The sequence below is a fragment of the Paracoccidioides brasiliensis genome, assembly GCF_000150735.1.
Source record: "Paracoccidioides brasiliensis Pb18 unplaced genomic scaffold supercont2.3, whole genome shotgun sequence".
NCBI classification, from domain to species: Eukaryota; Fungi; Ascomycota; class Eurotiomycetes; order Onygenales; family Ajellomycetaceae; genus Paracoccidioides; species Paracoccidioides brasiliensis.
In genome coordinates this window covers 1,898,261-1,917,050 of record NW_011371360.1, presented here as the reverse complement: position 1 = coordinate 1,917,050, position 18,790 = coordinate 1,898,261, and the positions used below count along the sequence as shown (strand labels likewise).

General features: G+C 46.3%; 4 protein-coding genes across 4 annotated transcripts; 3 read left to right on the top strand and 1 right to left on the bottom strand.

The window, feature by feature from the left end:
- Window positions 1–520: 520 nt before the first annotated feature.
- Window positions 521–1,603, bottom strand: PADG_02953 (uncharacterized protein; the record flags this gene model as incomplete). Its single annotated transcript, XM_010760360.1, has 1 exon — window positions 521–1,603. The coding sequence occupies one exon, from the start codon at window positions 1,601–1,603 to the stop codon at window positions 521–523; it is 1,083 nt and encodes a 360-aa protein (XP_010758662.1).
- A 1,302-nt stretch (window positions 1,604–2,905) lies between these two features.
- On the top strand, window positions 2,906–4,974 carry PADG_02952 (uncharacterized protein; the record flags this gene model as incomplete). Its single annotated transcript, XM_010759906.1, has 2 exons — window positions 2,906–3,806; window positions 3,878–4,974. The coding sequence occupies 2 exons, from the start codon at window positions 2,906–2,908 to the stop codon at window positions 4,972–4,974; spliced, it is 1,998 nt and encodes a 665-aa protein (XP_010758208.1).
- Window positions 4,975–9,431: 4,457 nt separating this feature from the next.
- Window positions 9,432–10,051, top strand: PADG_11520 (uncharacterized protein; the record flags this gene model as incomplete). The annotated part of the gene is made up of 2 exons (XM_010760679.1): window positions 9,432–9,557; window positions 9,701–10,051. The coding sequence occupies 2 exons, from the start codon at window positions 9,432–9,434 to the stop codon at window positions 10,049–10,051; spliced, it is 477 nt and encodes a 158-aa protein (XP_010758981.1).
- A 6,173-nt stretch (window positions 10,052–16,224) lies between these two features.
- Window positions 16,225–18,077, top strand: PADG_02949 (uncharacterized protein; the record flags this gene model as incomplete). Its single annotated transcript, XM_010760359.1, has 2 exons — window positions 16,225–16,372; window positions 16,462–18,077. The coding sequence occupies 2 exons, from the start codon at window positions 16,225–16,227 to the stop codon at window positions 18,075–18,077; spliced, it is 1,764 nt and encodes a 587-aa protein (XP_010758661.1).
- Between the last annotated feature and the right edge of the window lie 713 nt (window positions 18,078–18,790).

The following is an 18,790-nucleotide window of genomic DNA, read 5'->3' as shown; positions in this document are numbered from 1 at the left end:
TTGTCGCTAGTGGATTGAGTTTATTGTCCTGTGGAGTTGAGTGTGGACAGGGGAGGGATCGACAATCAGTCATTTTAGAGATAAGATTTCAGTAATGTGGGCTAAAGAAGCTGTTTCTTTCCTCACTTTCCGATATTCAGCATATTTAATATCTAAAATATTTAATGTGTGATATTTTCTACACTACATCTGCTAACCATTATATTTATATTTGCAACTATCCTCATGAATGTAGCGGTATATGTTGCACTTATTTTGGCGCATGCCAACTCTCATTTAATCTTGTCAGTAATTTTTGGGATGAGAGCAGAGTAGTAGTTGCACAGGAGGCTTAAGAATAAGATTCAATTGATTTGTTGTCTATTATAAGAACATCGTTGGGGGCCAGTCCTAGCGCTGTGAAAAGCAGACGGGAGACCTGTGGTCAAATTGCCGGTGACTAAATCAAGTGAGCCACATCAAGGGATGACCAACTTAACAGATTCATCTAATGGTTGTCTGTGCTTGTGACGGAGAGAGATCAGTCCATATAGCCAGCATCATTCCAATGGGTGAGACCATAGGTGACAAGATCAGTCATAAGTCTGCCTCCCGCAGAGACTTCATGGTAGGAGCTGGAATCCTTCACGCCTTTGCACCCACCGGCCTCCTCGCTACAGTCTTTCTCTCCCCCACTACAAACACCCACAATGGTCGGCTCCCCATCGATATATTCCCACATAGGGCCTCCAGACCACCCTGGTGATGCAAACACTCTAGTCTCCAGCTCTTTCCCAAGCCGTTCATGGTAATCAACATCAATGAGGCTGATATTTGACACAAGCATCTGCTCATTCCCCTGAAAGGCATCACTCGGATATCCGGAGCTCCTCCATTGCTGGTTCATATAAAAATGCGCATCCTTCCTCCACTTTGTTCCCATCCACCCAGTCCGGTCGCCAAGCGGTTCGCAGAGATGGCAGATAACGTAGTCAATCCCGGTGACGTTAAAGATATTTTGCACTCCTCGGCAACGTGACACGTATGAGCTGCCATATGGCTCATAGCCATTGCCATAGCCTGGTGCGAATTTCATCCATCGATCTTTACCGTAGCCCCACGGAAAACAATGGCTCGCCGTGAGCATGAGATTCCTCCCAACCAATGATCCTGTACACCACCCTCCTCTATCTCCTTTAAAACGCACGAAGGATACTCTCCCGATTGTGTTCCAGGGATAGGTTGTAAGATTCAAGACTTGGTCGCGATAGTATAGGCCTGTATTGTTAGGATTGAGGGTCGAAAGAATATCGGCATTTTCGGCAGCCCACGAAACTAGGACAGGATCATCCACTTCCGCAGGGGGTTGGATCGGGCTGTATGCTAGCGTAGCTCCGGAATCTGCATCCAGAGTAGTGGTGTCCGCGGTTCTATTGACAATATCCCAAAATGATAAGCTCGTAACACTGTCCAAATCGATCTGTTTCAAATCATCGGAAACGAGGATTGGAATAGTAAAAGGCCCTCCGCACACTGTTTTGGGGACCTTTAAGAGCGGTATGGCTGTAGCTGAGGTAAAAATAATAAGAAAGGTGAAGAGAGTGATGCGCCAACAGCCATGCATTGTACGCGCGTATAAGGTGATATGCAATGGTTAACAATGAACGAACGGAACAGGCGTCCACATCGCAACTGATAGATAAGAGGCTGAGTAAGTCAACAATGGCATATTTTGAATAAGAAATGGGTACACGCAATGTGCGTCCAGCAGCTTAGGTTCATAGCTGCGATCGAGTGTTCAACGCTCACTCGGGGATGAGAACAATAATGCACTTTCTTGGTTCGACGAACAGCAAAGCAGGCTATGCCGTCACGGTGCTTTTGGCGGGGGGGGGAAAAAGATATCCATAGTTCTTACCCGTTTCCCCCTCTCCAACGTCAAAGCATGTTTTATGTGCTTGTCGTCTTGCTGACGAGTGGGCTGTTTAGCTCAGGACATCTGAAGGTGGCTGTGGGTTAAACCAGTGATCTGAAATAATACTGCACATACACACCAGATGACGAAAGAAGCAGAGGAAATCTAGTAAAAGAGAAGGAAATTGGTAAACAGAGATAAAGTCCACCTGCATCTTCGAAGACTACCTATATAGTGCGGTATGGAGGGGGGCTATTTGGGTGGAAAATGGATCTGCACCCCCCCCCCCCCCCCCCCCCCCTTTGCGGATGACACTGTTGTACATCGTATACTTGATACAAATTTGCCTCCAACATTTTCTCAAGTTTCAATACATTCATCAACCGTCTCCTGAGAAGCACTTTCATGCTTGCTTTCTGATTGTCTGTGTTCATATAAACTGATAGTAAGAAAGTGTAGAGGGCGTGGCAAAAATTCATTTAATATCTGAATAGAGTTTTTAGTGAGAGTGGAGTTTTCAAGTGAAGGTAACAGAAAAGTTGCAATGTTGCTGCAGGTCAGAACAGAGATCAAGCACTTGCTTGCAATGACAAATCCCCTCAACTTTTGAAGCAGAATTTAATGGTTAGCTCTTTGCTGGAATTCTCTTCTTTTCTTTTAACTGATTTAAGTGAAACAAGCATATTTGTTTGGAAGAGCTTCAGTTGAATGATGAGTCAACACAGCAGTTAAACCTACGTAGTCAGGTACCTGGGTAGCAATCATTCACACAATGTGTTGTTTTCATTTTTTTTGTTTTCAAGAATACAACCATCCCAGCATCTCAAAAATTCTAGGTGATCAAGGTGAGAGGAAACAGATCATCGTATGAAAATTCTTTGCACATTCTCAGTTTCCATTGTCTATATGCCCCACAACCGTACATACAGCCTTTGATTATGTTTAAAAAGAAACCAACTGTAAGGAGTTCCCTGTTTAATCAGTGACCCGCTCCACCCTGCAATCATCGAGATGGATAACGCGTCAGTTTTTACTAACCACAATTCTCAGTTCAAACCCCTCGCCCCCCTCCGCACTTCCGACCGACGGAAGGTAGCGGACCAAATTATCCAACAATTTAACATCGAAATTCCTCTAACATCTGCCTCTTCAAACGACGGGCAGTCTGAAACCCCACAAAATGAAGCCGGAACTAGCCTCACCGCTCTTCGCAAATCTCTTCTCCCCGATAATACCATGTCTGGACGTTTTACAACTACAGCAGGACCCGATTTGAAACCTGTCTTGGGCACTATCTACGTAGGTTCGCATCCCGATGCCGACGAACGGATCCTATGGGTGCGACCTGAACAAGGCGCAGGCTCAGATGGCCGCTTGTATCCCACGGTATATACGCTATGGCATCACCCACAGCTCATCCCCCTACTACATACCCCCAGTTTGGTGATGAATAAGCTGTATGGGGGCGCAGACCTGATGACCCCGGGGTTGGCTAATGGGCCGCCGTTCGCCAAGGGGGCGGTAAAAGGAGCGATTGTTGCTGTGGCGAGTTTGGAGAAACCCAGCGTACCAACATTCGTTGGTGTTTGCGAAATCGATGTGGCAGGGTTGGAGCAGGTGCAAGGTACGAAGGGTCATGCCGTCAGTGGGGTAACGTGGGAGGGAGATGAGCTCTGGAGCTGGGGTAACATGGGTCGACCAGGCCGGCCGTCTCCAGATCAAATAGATGGTTGGCTTCCTGGTGCCAATGAAGTGGGGAAGGATCTGGAAGAATTAACGCTAGAAGATGCAGATAAGGGTGGAATCGATGCCGAAGGCGAAGGGGATGATGGTGGTGTTTGGTTGGATGGCGCGAAAGGCGAGGGAGAGGGCTCAGATCCAGACGAGCAATTGCCGGAACCCACTACTGAAGGTACAGATTATCTTTCTTAGCTCCCAATTTCAGTTTCTAGCATCGGATTTGCAAACCTAACTGGAATACAGAGATTGACACGGCATTTCAAAATGCCTTTCTCTATGGCCTTCATCAACACAAGGTTGATAATCCATCCGCCTCTCATTACGGGATATCATTCCCTATCCAACCATCGTTTTTGATAGCCAACCTCATAACCCCATTCCTTCCAATCCATTCAGCCCAACAAGCTCAATTCTATAATATCAAGAAGACTTCCTGGAAAAATGTGAAGAAGTTTATCAAGCACCTAGATAAAGAGGGGCTGGCGAAGGCTAAAGATCGCAATGGCGGCGAAACAGTGCTGTTGGACGTCGATTTTGACAATGCCCGAGTCGTCAACTTCGTCCCTTACAAACTTCCAAAAAGGAGCAGCTCTGAGAGCACCGTCAAATCCACCGAGAAAAGCAAGACTGTTTCGTTGGATGGAAGCAGCAAAGATCATGCAGTGGGCCAATCATTCACGGTGAAAACTCTCTATCGGCCAAGCGGAAAACTTATTCCTGTCTTATTTCCGCCTCTGTCGAACAGTGATATTAACAATTATTACACGCCTTCTGCTGTCTCTAAGCAACTCAACGATTATCTGACAGCCCAAGATCCTCCCATCATATCCCCAACAAATCCACACATTATATCACTCAACCCATTCATCAGCAACACGATTCTATCCTCTTCGGTCGAGGATCTGGCTATTCTGAAACGCGGCACCATCCAGCGTGATGGAATTCTTCGACGCCTCCTTGAAAACCCTTATCTTTGTGCGCCTTATTACGCCATGCTGAAGCCTGACCAAACGCTCCACGACGTAAAACTGAAGGCCGGACCCGGTCCAAAAGTCACCGTGACCATCGAACATCGTGTGGGCTCGAAGGTAACCACCAAGATAACAGGAGTAGAGGAGTTCGGCGCCACGCCGCAGCTGTTGGCGGATGAGTTGCAGAAGAAATGTTCGAGTAGTACAAGCGTTTCGCAAGCTGTGGGAGCGGCTAAGGGAATGATGAGCGTGTTGGTTCATGGTGATCATCGAACACTCGTCAAAGCTGCTTTAGCAAGTCGGGGGGTCAAGCCTCAGTGGATAGAGGTTGTGGATAAGTCTAAGAAGAAGGGCGGGAAAGGGAAGTGAGGGTTTCTAATATCCCTTTTAAAAGGGCACAATCTCTACACACGAATATATGAACCTCCTCTGCATATTACACCCATACACTGATGGTTGATTTGGAGTCCTAGGAATGCATTCTAGACTCTGAGAATAAAGCTAACTTTATGATCTCCAAATCTTTCACATTGCCATTGTGAAAGATCGTCCGGATTAGTCTGGTATCATCATATCACAATGAATAAATGCAATTGGAGAAGCCTCAGTCCTAGAAATGCCCCTTAAGAATCCCCTATATCCAACAGCGGTGGACGCAATTCAGAATCGCGTGATATGAATTAATGAAGTCCAGTATAAAATCATGTTTCTGAATATGTACAACATGTGGTTTATGTTCAAAGAACGTGTCCAAATCTTGTTCGTTCCTTGTTAATAAATTGATCCTGCTCCTCGAGCTCATTCCCTTGTGTGAGAACTCTCTCATCATTCTTTTACCTTTCCCTCACCTGTTTGCAGAAATGCCACAAGGAGCCAATGCGGCTTCACGCTCATTTCGAGCGCGAGCGGAAGTGTTGATCCTTATTAATTTTTGTATGGGGCTGCTGTATATCCGCTATTATTTGCTTTTACAAGATAAAAATCTGCCGTTTCAGTGCGGATACGGTCCGGATGGTTTTATGAAGTTCTCCAAGGGAATGAAGGGAATGCTTTGCGATTCACCAGTCTTCCGTGCTCATGGGCTCTGAATCAGTTCTTCTGACTATTTGCCGTATCCCATACCCAGTAAACGAGGAGATGCGAAATACAAAGAGCCAGCAGCGCCATGGATTCAAATGATAGTCAGAGGGATGGTTTTTCGCGAAGTGTATTGTGCAGCAAAGAGTAAGTCATTGGCACACTAGCCATATTCCAAAAGATCAGAAGAACCCCCAGTTTCTCAAAGAACATTTTCCCTGAAACTAAATGTTAGCCGTCAAAACTACAGAAAAATTGGCATGCTAGCATGGAGAGAATACCAGCTGGTGATAATGAGTTCCTCGCCCTTAGAGCAGGCATTCGCGTAAATGAAATGCGACATGAGCAGGAATCCGAGTTCTCCAGAAACATAACCAAACTCCTCCAAATGAGGCAGTTAGGGGGGAAAAGGAAGAGGAAGTACCGTGGAATGCGGACTTCGAGAAACATCTTGAAATTCAACAATCCAAAGAGCCGTGGATTGAGTTCTGCTCTGATGAAAAAGTCATAAAAGAATGACCCAGTCATGAGATGCTGATCACCCCTCACTAGTTATTGCCGAAAGCATGCGAAACACAGAAACACGGAAACAAATAGCTACGCTCATCAGAGGCCCTAACTCGTCGATGAGCGTATAAAGCTTGAAAACACCTGACACATACAGAGCTAGAGCTTCAGAAATTCTTAGATGCCATGACCAGAGAGCCGAGCAGTAGTAGTCTAGCTGCTTGGCCCCCCTCCCCTTCCCACCCTTCCATATGCGAGTAGTCGCCGTCCCTTTCGATACATACACGCTGGGGAGGAGGTAGCCAGCCCCGTCCAGTGCGATGAGTGTCCATTATATAACCCAGGCTTTGCGGTGTGGGAAAGCATAGGTACATGCAAGATGGGCGAGTCTGCGTTAGAGACTCCGTAAAGCTTTTGTCATTCTGGGGTTGGAAATTGGCCCACCGCAGAGCGTTGCTCTGATGCACATGTGGTTCATGATGGTCAGAGACCCACAGAACTATGGCACTGGCACCGAATAACTACGCCTCCGAATTCAAACTCGGAATCATCCTGTGCGTTGGAGTCGAATGAGCCTTTGACTTTTGGCATCCCTACCAAACGCATGTCGTTGTTAGTTTCGCGATTCATCACATTTTTACAATGCTGAAGCTCTCTAGATATCATGTAAAAAAATATTATACGAAGGCACTTATCGTGCCGGGCAGAAAGGCAGATGAAAGATTTAAAAGATTTTAAAATGCACACTGAGCCTCTTCCGACGCCATGTTGTACGTCCTCAATACAACGACACGCGGGGTTGTTTTTCTTTTGCTCAATTTTTGAACCAGGGAGCATAACACGCCTATCAGCATTTACAACAAAGTAATGGCCTCTTTATATGGACCTCAGACTATATCTTTCTGAAGCCCTAGGTTCATCCTTATCTACTCCTAATCTGTCGCAGGATTCCGTGGCCCGGAAACAAATCTCAGAGCTCCGTCATAACTTTCAAATCAACGGTATCCCGTCGTACAAGTTGAGTCCTCCGCGATTCTGTTTGCCGTGGATTCCGTGGGCTCTTCCACGGCGGAGAAAACTTGCAGAAATGGTAATGTTATCTCAACAGCGAAAGATCATAAAGTCTTTATCGAAGAAAACATGCAGTTTTAAGGCAAATCGTACATATTTATGGCTCAATGTTGGCAAAGGGTGAATATCCAGGAAGCTGATAAGCCTTTTGGCAAGAAAACAAGCAGAATGGGACTCATCAACAAATCCAACATTAAACTCTTCAATTCCAGAGGGATGAAGATATCAAACACGTTCCTTGTTAGTAATTGTTAAGCCATTATCGTCGAAAGCTCGTGTTTGACAAGATCGTCATTACCCGCTTTCAGTCCAGACTGTTGGGATGATTCCACAACCGCGAGGGGGAACTTGGGTTTTAACTCTAGGTTACCTGCAGATTTTGAGGTAACTAGCTAACTGTTCAAAAGAATGCATGCAGCCCTCCAAAATTTATCAAACCACTGAGCGATGAATTTGAGTGATCGGATAGAAATATTGGGGGACTTCTGCTCAGAAGAACGGATTGATAATAAATGAGGCTGTTGTCCGTCGGTTGAAAATTCATGCCGCGACGCTGGGGACCACAGACTTAATCACGACTCGATATAACGTCGACAATAGTTGTGAGACAACACTCGGTATGTGCGCCAATGAAGCCTTCAGGGGGAATTCTCTGTCCACTGGGCAACTTTCATCCCCACCAAATTTGCTTTCCGTTGGGTGATTGGCAGAACCCTGTGGAAACCCAAAACAGCCAAGGTGACAACTATTGTTCACGAAAAACAATGTGCTCCCAAACGGCAAGCCGCATTTAATATCAAACTAGCATCGATCCGTTTGACGATTTGATACGTGGGCAACGGACCGCCACGCTTAATTCATTGGACTTAGGAGCACCGTGTGGACGAGAGGAAACCGCGGAAATTCTTCGCTCGGGGAAATCTCCGCTTCTAGAAGAAAAAAAGAAGAAAAGAGCATTATTAAATGAATCAGGGACCCTAGATGAAGTAAGGTCTATCTAGGATTTTTCGTGTGGATAACGATGTGCACTTCAGCCATGACCTGTATTTCGACAACTTGCTGGTGTCAAGAGCCCCCAGCGAGGAAATAACGGGATTGGCATTCATTGAAGTGATGATCTACCTAGAAAGGGCTTTAAATCACATAGAAAACTTGGGACCCTCAGAACAGAGTCAATTAATCATGATAAAACATAATCAATGCGCCGCGGTAAACATTGTTGGAATCATATTGATGTCAAAATCCTTCCTCTAGATTTCGGCCGCGGTGGAAGATCAGTCAATATCCAGCCGTAATACCGTACAATGCTTTGGCGGCCCATTTTTGGGCAGAAAGTCCAGTTTGTCAAGAGGTCCAAGCAACGTAACCACAACAGAAATATACAGTCTTAAAAAGTCAGATTTGTAATTGATTGTCTTCGAACTTCCAAAAAGGCAAAACCTTGAGTGGTTCGCTTCAGTCTCACACTTGCAAGTTGCAGCCTTGTAACTAAGAGGAAATTTAGGCCCAGATATCTCAATTTTCAGCAGCGATATCAACGCCTCTACCTCGCTCCCGCATTCTGCTCTTGACAAATAGATATTCTGCCTACGGAGCGCTCGAGGAGAGCTGAGGCAAAACGACAGCCGGTATCTGATGTAGCCATATCCGCACCTCGTCAGAATTGCTGAATTATTCCAGCGTTTCCTTAGTTAGTGTATAGCTCAGAGCACCACACTGCTAAGTGTAACTAGTTAACTAGTTGACTAGGTAATTAGGGATTCGATGCTTACCGAGAAATGATATGGCACCTCGCAGCAAAATTCCACTTGCACCCTTCGCGCTAAGTCTCAACTCGTGGATGATTTTTTTGTGATCAGTTCAAAAAAAAAAAAAAAAAAAAAAACCCTCAAAATGCCAAACTCCAAAATTGTATTTGGTCCATCATTGTTAACCCTGAGAACTGAAAGAGTGGCAGAACCTGCTATCTCGACCACCATGTGCTTCATGTGAAGGGCACTTGTCAACTTATTTTATCTTGTCTCATTTCTTTTGGCTTTGCTCCATGCATTCTTTGTAAGGCATCGACATACAGAAATGCTAAAATAAGGGGTAAGGCTAAATTACTGCCAATTGTCTCTGGTCGTAACTATCGAAGATGCTCCCTACGAGCCAAAGATTTGATATCGATCATGTTCGCCTCTGCGGTTTCTGCTTATCCTGCAACTTTGGTGGCAAGTTTCAAATCCATGGATGCTTTCATTGACGAAGGCGTGCGAAACACCATTGCCATTGAGCATGGGACGGACTGCATGGCTGTGTTGTTGTGGCAGAAAAATGCACAATGACAAGTGATTCTAAGGATTAATAAATTTCCACTGGTAGAAATCCTCTAGTTCAACCAATGAGGAACGATTTGGTCTTCGGTTTCTCTCGATGTTGATATTGTTGGTTTCTTGAGGCTTATGCGGATATTGGGCATCCGAAGACCTGGATGCTGATTCGTATCCATGGAGGATTCCTTTCTCCAAAATCGGTCCACTCTGGTAATAAGGTCGAGTCAAAACCTATATTCCTACCAAATACTGCAGCTTGGCTTGAAAGTCGACATAACAAAGGCCCAATTGTTAAACAATCGCCATTCCAAATGGAGATCTACACCTCGCTATGCCGCATGGCACAGCAGAAGGAACCCAAGCTTGAGAGAATTTTCCCGGTTGCCAGTGTTTGCCGTTGGTTGATGTATTTCGGTTTGAACCACACAATCCGTGGACATCTCAGATGGGCCAGCGGCTCAGACCCAGTTCCTTAACCAGCCCCGATAAGCTCCCGCTGCTACGGCCATAATATGGAGGAACCATGCGCCAGATTCCGTAAGCACTGCGACAAGTAGCTTTCCTCGCTCAACGAGAGTATCAAGGATATGTGCTGTCGATCGGCAATGATACCAAAGGAGAATTGCCTATCAGCCAGCGGCCCGCCCTGTTGGCAAACATGATAATTACCCCGGAATAATGGGATTTCAGGAAAGTTCCCTTTTGCGCCTGACGAATCAGGCCTCAAATTCTGGAATCGCTGCATATTTTCTGTCTGTGGCTATTAGCGCCAATAACTCAAGAAGAGTTCGCAAGCTTTCTATAACGGCTTTGCAACGTTGTTCCATTTCGATAAAAGCTGAGTACCCATGAGATAAGGGAAAGGAAAGGAAAGGTGACGTGGACCGCTTAGTTTTACAAACTGTTGCTGACTTTGCAAAGCTGCAATCCTGTCCCCGCTGAAAGTGAGGCACAATAGCATGCTTTTCCTGCCATGGGTTTTATTATTCTTCAGGGTTTTTCTTGCAAATCCAGATACCATATTGGTTAAATCGAGGCGGTGAGCTCAGAGGGGTTAACTGTACCTCTTCTCCAGATCAGATAAACCAGGTTGATGTATTCCGCCAACTACAAGCGTCGGATCAGTTCCTTTTGCAATCCAACAATTCTTTCCCTCACTCTGCAGACAGAATCAAATCCATAAAGTCGCAAGGTTACCAAACGGCGTGGACCAAAAGGGAAAATCAAGAAAATCATTCCACAAACATAACCACAGACATATATCCACATACATTCCGAGCAGCACCACAGTCATCAGGGATGTTTTGAGTGGAGAAATGTGCGTTCGTTCTAAGCTGAAAATCGACCAGCGGCTCAAGGAGTGCGTTTGAATATCTCCGAATAAAATCAAGAACGAACCGGAGCATAGATAAAACCTCCAACACTGGGTATGTGAGCAAAAGGGCTACCTCGCATGACGGACCTGATGGATGTAAACAGCGTCATCGACATCTGGAAAACCGCCAGATACCCTGAGACAATTTGTACGTGGTGAACTGATCCTTTTGGCGGAGGGCTATTTAAGAAACCCAAGTTACCAACAGCAAAATCCAAACCCTAGAAAGCGCAATTTTTGTCACCAATGTCAGCCCAAGCTTTTGATTCGGCCTAACAAGCACAGGTGCAGGGTTTGTTAAAATTCCAATAACTTTTTTTTCTTTCTTTTCCTTTTTCTTTTTTCCCTTTTTTCTTTTTCTTCTGAATAGATGAAAATCGGAAGGTCACCCGCGTATCTCTGTCAAGGAATATTCTCACAAGACAGGTCCATGTCTATCAAAGGAGGAGGAGGACCCTGTCAATTTCTAGTAGCGACACATATATACAAAGTACTTTAGGCCAGTTAGATGCTCAAGGAAGTCGTCCTCATTCTAATGAGAGGGTTTGGTGTCACACTCGAGGGAGAGCGAGAGCAAGAGAGTGAGAGGAAGAATCCGACTGAAGCTCCCTGCATACTCCAATGTCGAATGGCTTGTCCCGCTGACAGTTACACAGCAAGTCGCCAGACGATTGACATTGCTTATTCATTTGTTGCTTTTAATGCAGTGCACTGAAGAATTGATGCATGGATTAAGGCAAAATAAATTGACAAAGGTAGAAGGGGCTTGTGAGAGTTATTTTTCTTTTGTGGTAGATAAATTGATTTTTTGTGACAACCCTTGATTATGTTGCTTTTTTATTTTATTTTTTTTCATGTTGAGATATATAAATGACGAAGCAAAGTGTAAATGGGTGGAAAATATCAAGGTAGAAAAGGGAAGAAAGAAGTGACGGGTGGAATTGAATTGGAACCGTGTTTTGCAGGGTTGACATTGTTACTCTCTCCGTCTTTGACTTTCTGGCGTCCGACAGCGAAAGAAAGTTATTCATGCATCCATTTACGATTCCACGGAGAGAGAGCTACATGGCAACCAGGTAATCACCTGGTCTCTCAACATGTCCACCTTCGTCACTCACCCGCCAGTGAACATCGCATGGAGGCTTCATTGGATGAACGAGCCAACTGCCGATTCTCCAGAAACAAATCCCATGCCACCAAATGGCCGTTTGCCTCACCACTGCCAGAAGTTGGAATCCATTTAACAGTCGTGCATCGGATGTCTGAACTGTGCAGATGACCATAGGGAATGAAATGGTATTGACATGAAGGGGGGCTGTGAAAAGGCAAAGGGTGGTTCAGATTCGTCTACAAAGTGGCTTCTGTGAAGGAGCATGTCATGTGCGTCAGAGGCTTGAAACGCCTTTCGTACTCTACGAAGGCGGGTTTTCCCCCAGTCTGGGCAGATAGATGGATAGCATATACGCTTTGAATCGAAGGTAAAATCTTGCTATCTGAGTTTATAAAAGTAGTCTAGAAGCTCGACGGAGGGTTTTGGCGAAATAATAAGATCCATGAGGGGGTGATGGCCATGCGTATCCTTTCGTTGAGGCAGCTCTGGAGTTTGGTAGCGATATATGGCGATCAGTTGGTTTGAGCGTTATGATAAGATTTGGAAGATGGTGAAATATTTCAACAGATGGCTAGGAGGAATGGAATGATTGACAGATCTTGCCCTCCCGTCGCACGAGACTTAAAGAGAAAGCATTAACCAATTCTGTCTTCATATTTCTCCTATTCAGAAATAATATGCATAATGGCGCTTCATTGAAAATATAAAGCATCTGTCGATGCTCAACATGGAAAGAGAATGGAGTAGGGATCCACGGTATCGATTGCTCCAGTGAGGGAGGGCACATGATAATAACTCCGCAGAGCCCTGCTGCACAGGCAAGGACTCTCTGGCGGTTACTTTCATCTCAGTCAATCGGACATGTTATCTATCGGGAGAGGACGTGATATGATTGATCTTATCTTGTTTGGAAATCCCAATGAGATGATGAACTGCTCGGCGCCCTCCCGCCCATCTACCGTTGATACGTGTATGCAAAACGAAACATCTCTTGGTCGTCTATTGCGGCTATGGAGAGCAGCATCATGCTCCTGCACATATTTCAATTCTCAACTGTGGGGCAGCTGTAGTGCGACCAGAAAGCGTACACGGAAACATTGACATTAACTTCAACGGCTTCCTAAAATTGTGCCCAGTGAGGGATGTTCGTGTGGTATCGCGATCGTGGCCACCCAGATACCTACCTAGGTTCACATGATCGAAAGCCTTGGGGAAGCAGGTTTCAGATATTATGCTGTCAGGACATAAGAACGGCGATCGAAGGCCGAAATGAAAGTGAAGGATGGAAGGGAGGGAGAGGGCACAACTTGATGGAAAAGGCTGGAGGCTTAAGGCCAGAATATCGAAGGCCGAGCGACCTATGAACGTCGGCTTATTCAGACCCTGAAGAAGCAAAGATCAAAAAAGGCACACTAAAACCAAACCTAAAATAGCAAATAAAATTTCACACAACAAAGAGAAGCTCGAAAAAGGCCGCCAAAAGTCCAAACAAGAGAGAACTCTGACGAATAATCAGTGATTCATGGATTGTCTAGCTGCGGAACTCCAAAACAGGTTGTGGCAGCTGGATTGAGTTGGTAGAAGAGATTTATTACATTTTACTAGTGTACGATCTATCGTACTGGCTAGGAAAGCCAGTGCTGACCCCATCCCCACCCCAGCAGTGATCACGGCCTGGTGGATTGGAGTGGATCTTTTAGCAGCTGGGCAAGCATGCGTGGATGCTGAGTGGCTGCAGCAGGGAGTTTGGATTTGCAGGTCGCTGTAAGCCTGTAACTGGCTTGCGGAGTCTAGCGCAGTGGGGCCCCCGGGGGAAAGCGGGGGGGGGAAGGTAGGGCGTTTCTTTAGTTACATTTCCTCTCCCAAGTTCTCCATGCTAGTTTGCTCAGGAAGGCTTGTCCTTTTCGTCGGTGGCTGAACGATTATACTTAGTACTAGTAGATACTATTAGTAGGGAGGTTGGTGATACACCCGGTCGGCTTGGCCTGGGAGAAGAGAGAGCCGAGAGATGTGAAAATGGGTCCCACAACGAATCAGAGGCGGACAAGGGGGAAGACAGAAGACGTTGGACTGCGCGGGTGAGATATTCCGGAACACAGCCTAGCATTCCTGGCTGGGTAGAGGCGAAGAAAAGACATCTGAGAGCGTGGCTTGTATAATTGAGGTGGTTCCGGGGATTTTCTGCTCTGGATTGCGTCAAGCGAGTTTAGCAAGTGGTATTTTATCGTCCGTTATTCGGTGTTGGTCGTAATATGTGGTGGTTGCGACTTGTCATTCATCCTGACCTAACGGCCAGATGAACACTGAATAATAATACCATTGGGTTCCAGAAGAAAATATATATATATATATATATATAAATATAAAAAAATAGATGATGCAGATAGGGCAATAATATTGACTTCCATACATTCACAGAGAATGATTTTTCCCTTCTTTTCCATTTAATATTAACATTGTTGTTGACCTCGTAGCCACTGTGACAGCGTGGAAAAGTTAAAGCAAGAAGAATTTGAGATAGTCGGCGACATGCCAACAAGCGGACAGATGTTGGCATTGTGGACGCCGAGGGTTGCAGCAACCACCTGCAGGTGAGGGCATTGATTTGCTGTGGCATTGGTATGTTGGACCCGAGGGATTGGGAATAGGAATTTTGGGCAGACAATTGACCCAGCGGTTGAGTTACTGGAAGAAAGATGAGACTGCGGAACGTGGTTGTGGGAAGAAGAAGAGGGTCTCACATCGTATCCTGTGTAATCCATACTTTACTGCTTTACTTTATTCATTTTCAATGTAGATATCAAGCAATCATGAGTAATGGGCAATGAGACAAGGTTGGGGAATAATAAATAATATGGAGGAGGTTTTTCGATGACATGCAGGCGACAGTGATTCAGGTAGCGATCGCTGGTGAGATACATCATAATCGTCTCGCTCTGTTCATACAGTACTCCATAGTTACATGACGTACAGGACGTACAAGAACATACAGTCCTAAATACTAGACGCAAACTTAGGCGTGCTGCTGGAAAGAAGGGGGGGGGGGATGGGGGGCATGGGGGATTCGTTCCCGCCTTGCTGTGACTGGCCAGCACTGCTGTCCAGCCTGTGCCCGTCCGTGTTTGGAGCTGCGAGGCGTCGCTGGTTGACGAATCGCGGGGCTCTCTGCACCACGAGTCCCCGGGGCTGTCCCCCGGTTCAGGTGGTTTCTCCACCCACTTCCCCCCGCAGGGATTTCTCATCCCCCCAACCCCCATCCCCCCCAACCAAAGTTCCCGCTAGCCTAGGGCCTCTTAGACGTGGTCCCCGAAAAACTCACCAGGAGAGTTACCGCCGGCGCTTTACCTGGCGGCGCCATGTCGCTCGAACTCCTGTCGCCCTTTTTCTTCTCTCCCTCCCCCTGCTCGCCTCTCGTTCCCGCTCTCTTCTTCTCTCTGTTCTCCTTCGACTCTTTCATTCTCTTCCCTCTTCATGTGTATGGAATCTATCCTTGTGTTAACAATAGGGACATACCAACTCAGACGATCCCACCACACCATCCATCATCCTTGAGCTATCATCCAACTATCGTCAACTTCACCGTCAGCAGCAGCCATTATCGCTTTGGTTGAATTGATCATGTTCGAGAATTAACACATCCACCTACTGTCTCTTATATCTAATCCCCTCCCCCAATATTCCTTCTTGGCCTACTCGCTCGTTTCGATCACGAATTTCACGCCCAACGTCGCTGCTTATGCAGTATTTGTGTCGCTGCTGATAATCTATTCCCCATTGACTGACTGTCATTGGCACACCGACCCTTCTTGTTGCAGTCGATCACGTTTTGAAACAATCTAGCTGCCTTATTCGTTGTCAGATTTGGTTATTGTTTTGTGTGTTTTTGGTTGGTTTCACTGTACGTGAAGTGGTCCATATTCCTACTATATATCCTAGTGGTTTTCCAGTTTGCGAGCACATATTGTGAGATTTGGAGAACCTAGGCATTTCCAGGATTCGCCTTGGTCTTATTCCCTTTCTCGTCGAATACGTAGGAGAGCAATTGTGTGCGTGTGTGTTTGGGTGGGTGCTGTTGCTTGAAGGATCGGACGACTGACCGGGTTATATATATGTATATATATATTCTCAGCATATCGTTTGGCAATTCCTGAATATCGCCCGCCATGGCTACGAAATCTGCTATTCTACACCCTCCCAACGAGACCGAAAATAGCGTGTCTCGCGTCACCCGGGAGGGGAAAATGATTACCTACACCTTGACAGTCATTCAGCAGCCGGAACGTGCTAGAGCATGTGGTGCCGGAGCCAAATGTAAGTTGTGGGTGAGAAAAAAATATGCAGATCAAGGAAACCCAGTCGACGATATTTTCATTTACTTGGATGCTGACCATTTATACCAGCTGCTGCGGATCGTCGACCTGTTGACCCACCTCCTGTGGTTCAACTGCGCATTTACGAATCGGATTTAAACGACCAACACAAGACCGACATCACCTTTGGCTATAACGCCAACTTTTTCTTGTTCGCGACCCTCGAATGGGCCCGTCCAATTGCTCATGGCAGAGTCCAGACTCAGACTCCTACTTGTGCAGCGTTGACAGGAGTTCCTGTTGCTGGTATTTCGTATCTAGATCGACCACACCAGGCGGGATACTTCATTTTCCCGGACCTTTCTGTACGGCATGAGGGTCTCTACCGATTGAACTTCAACCTCTACGAGGAGATGAAGAACCCCAAGGATGCGAGTAAAGGCGCCCCAATGATACAGCCCCAGGGCTACCTGGCAGCACCCAACCCTTCAAAGCTTCGTTCGCCAAATCAATTTCTTGATTTCCGTTTGGTCGTTAAATCGATCCCCTTCACCGTTTACAGCGCGAAGAAATTCCCGGGTCTTGCAGAGAGTACTTCGTTGAGTCGCATCGTAGCCGAACAAGGCTGCCGTGTCAGGATCCGACGTGATGTCCGCATGAGGCGCCGCGAGCCTAAGACCAACAAGGCTTATGGTGGTTACGATGACAGACATATGACCCCCGATCCTTACCCAGGAACTCCCGTTGAACGGCCTCATTCGACGAGCCATGCCTCCGTGGATGACCACTACAGATACTCCGCAGGCCCTTCCCGTGTTCAACCGAGTCCCGAATATGGATATCACCCTTCTTCTTACAAACACCACTCTCCAGTTTCAACTGCCCCGCCACCACACTTATACTTTGCTTTTGGCACTGATCAAACACTATACCATGGACCTCCGCCGCCGACAGCCGCTCACCAAGCTCCACCCCCACAGGCCCCCTTCCCTTCACCTCACCTTGGCTATGCCCACACACGCCAAGTCTCAGCAGGCTCACCAGAATATGACTCACAGCAGCCAAAATATACCCCATACTCTCCTTCAACTCCTCATACAGATGTCTACGACCAACGAAAGCCCAATATCCCTCTGACTCCGTCCATTGATACCCCGTCCAATCCACCACCCATGCCTTACGAACAGCGCGTCGCAGATCCAAAACTATACATACCATCAACTCAGCTCCACGCAGCACCTCCGCCATCCCTTCCATCACCCTCCCAAACCAGACCAACTCCCGTCACTATGTCTCCAACCACACTCAACCCCATCTCCGTCGAAATGGACACGTCTGTCATCCTCCCCGCGCCCGAACCCGAGAAAGTTTCGTATACCTCGGTCCCCCCTGATGGCCGATTGCTCTTCGCCAACAAATCTGGCCCTTCGAAACGAACTCGCGATTCGTCAGACCAAGACGAGCCGCTGCGTAATGGGCAGCGACCTGCATCTAGCGACGACAAGTTGGGTGAGTTTGGCGAGACGTCTGGTTCCGATGATGAGCTCATGAAATATCGACGAGCCGATGGGAGGATGATGGCCAAGCAGCGTGTGTTGATGTATTGCAATGGAAAACCGGTTCATGCTCTTCAATCTTTGCAATTGTTGCCTCATGGTCCGGAATTGTTGTCTCGTGGGCCGGAATTGTGTGCTGTTGTTGAGTAAATAGGTCGACACGTTTCTTGGGGTAGAGGTGCGGGTGAGGATGGCCTCTTGCAGGCTGATATTTGCGGATCGGATCTATGATCTCTATTTCCTGTCTTTCTTCTGTCTCTGTTGGTGCAAACGGGGCGGCCGAACTTCGATTCAACACCACCTTCCTTCATTGCTTGTCCGAAGCTGAACCCCTTCTCTCTCCTGGTGACTGCAAAATGATTCCAACAACCAAACAAAACAAAGCTGGTCTGTCTGTCAATCTTTTGATACGTTGATAAAATTGACCTTCACCCTACCTGGCATTGTCTATTCTCTCATATGCCTTTCTCTTTTTTAAACCCCTTATTCCGGCTTATGTTTTTGCGCTTTTGGATTTCCTTTTAATTACTACCCCCTAACCAGTTTTAGTCCATAAGTTCTCTTTTGCTTCTACCTTGATCAGTGCATTCCCTCAAGGTAACTCTGGTGTTACTATTCTATGTTATTCACTTCTGTCAATTTGTCTTTTTCCTTGTTTCCTTGGTTTTGATCTTGCGTGTCTGGAATTTGGATTTCGTCGCCTCTCGCTGGAATTAGCCTACTACACATGCATACCCACCAGCACGCACGATACCTTTATTTTTTCTTTTTCTTTTTTTTTCTTCTCATTACCATTTCAATTTGAAATCTAACAATTGGTTGGAGGTGGGTTGAGGAAGCAGATATATATTTATATTAAATTT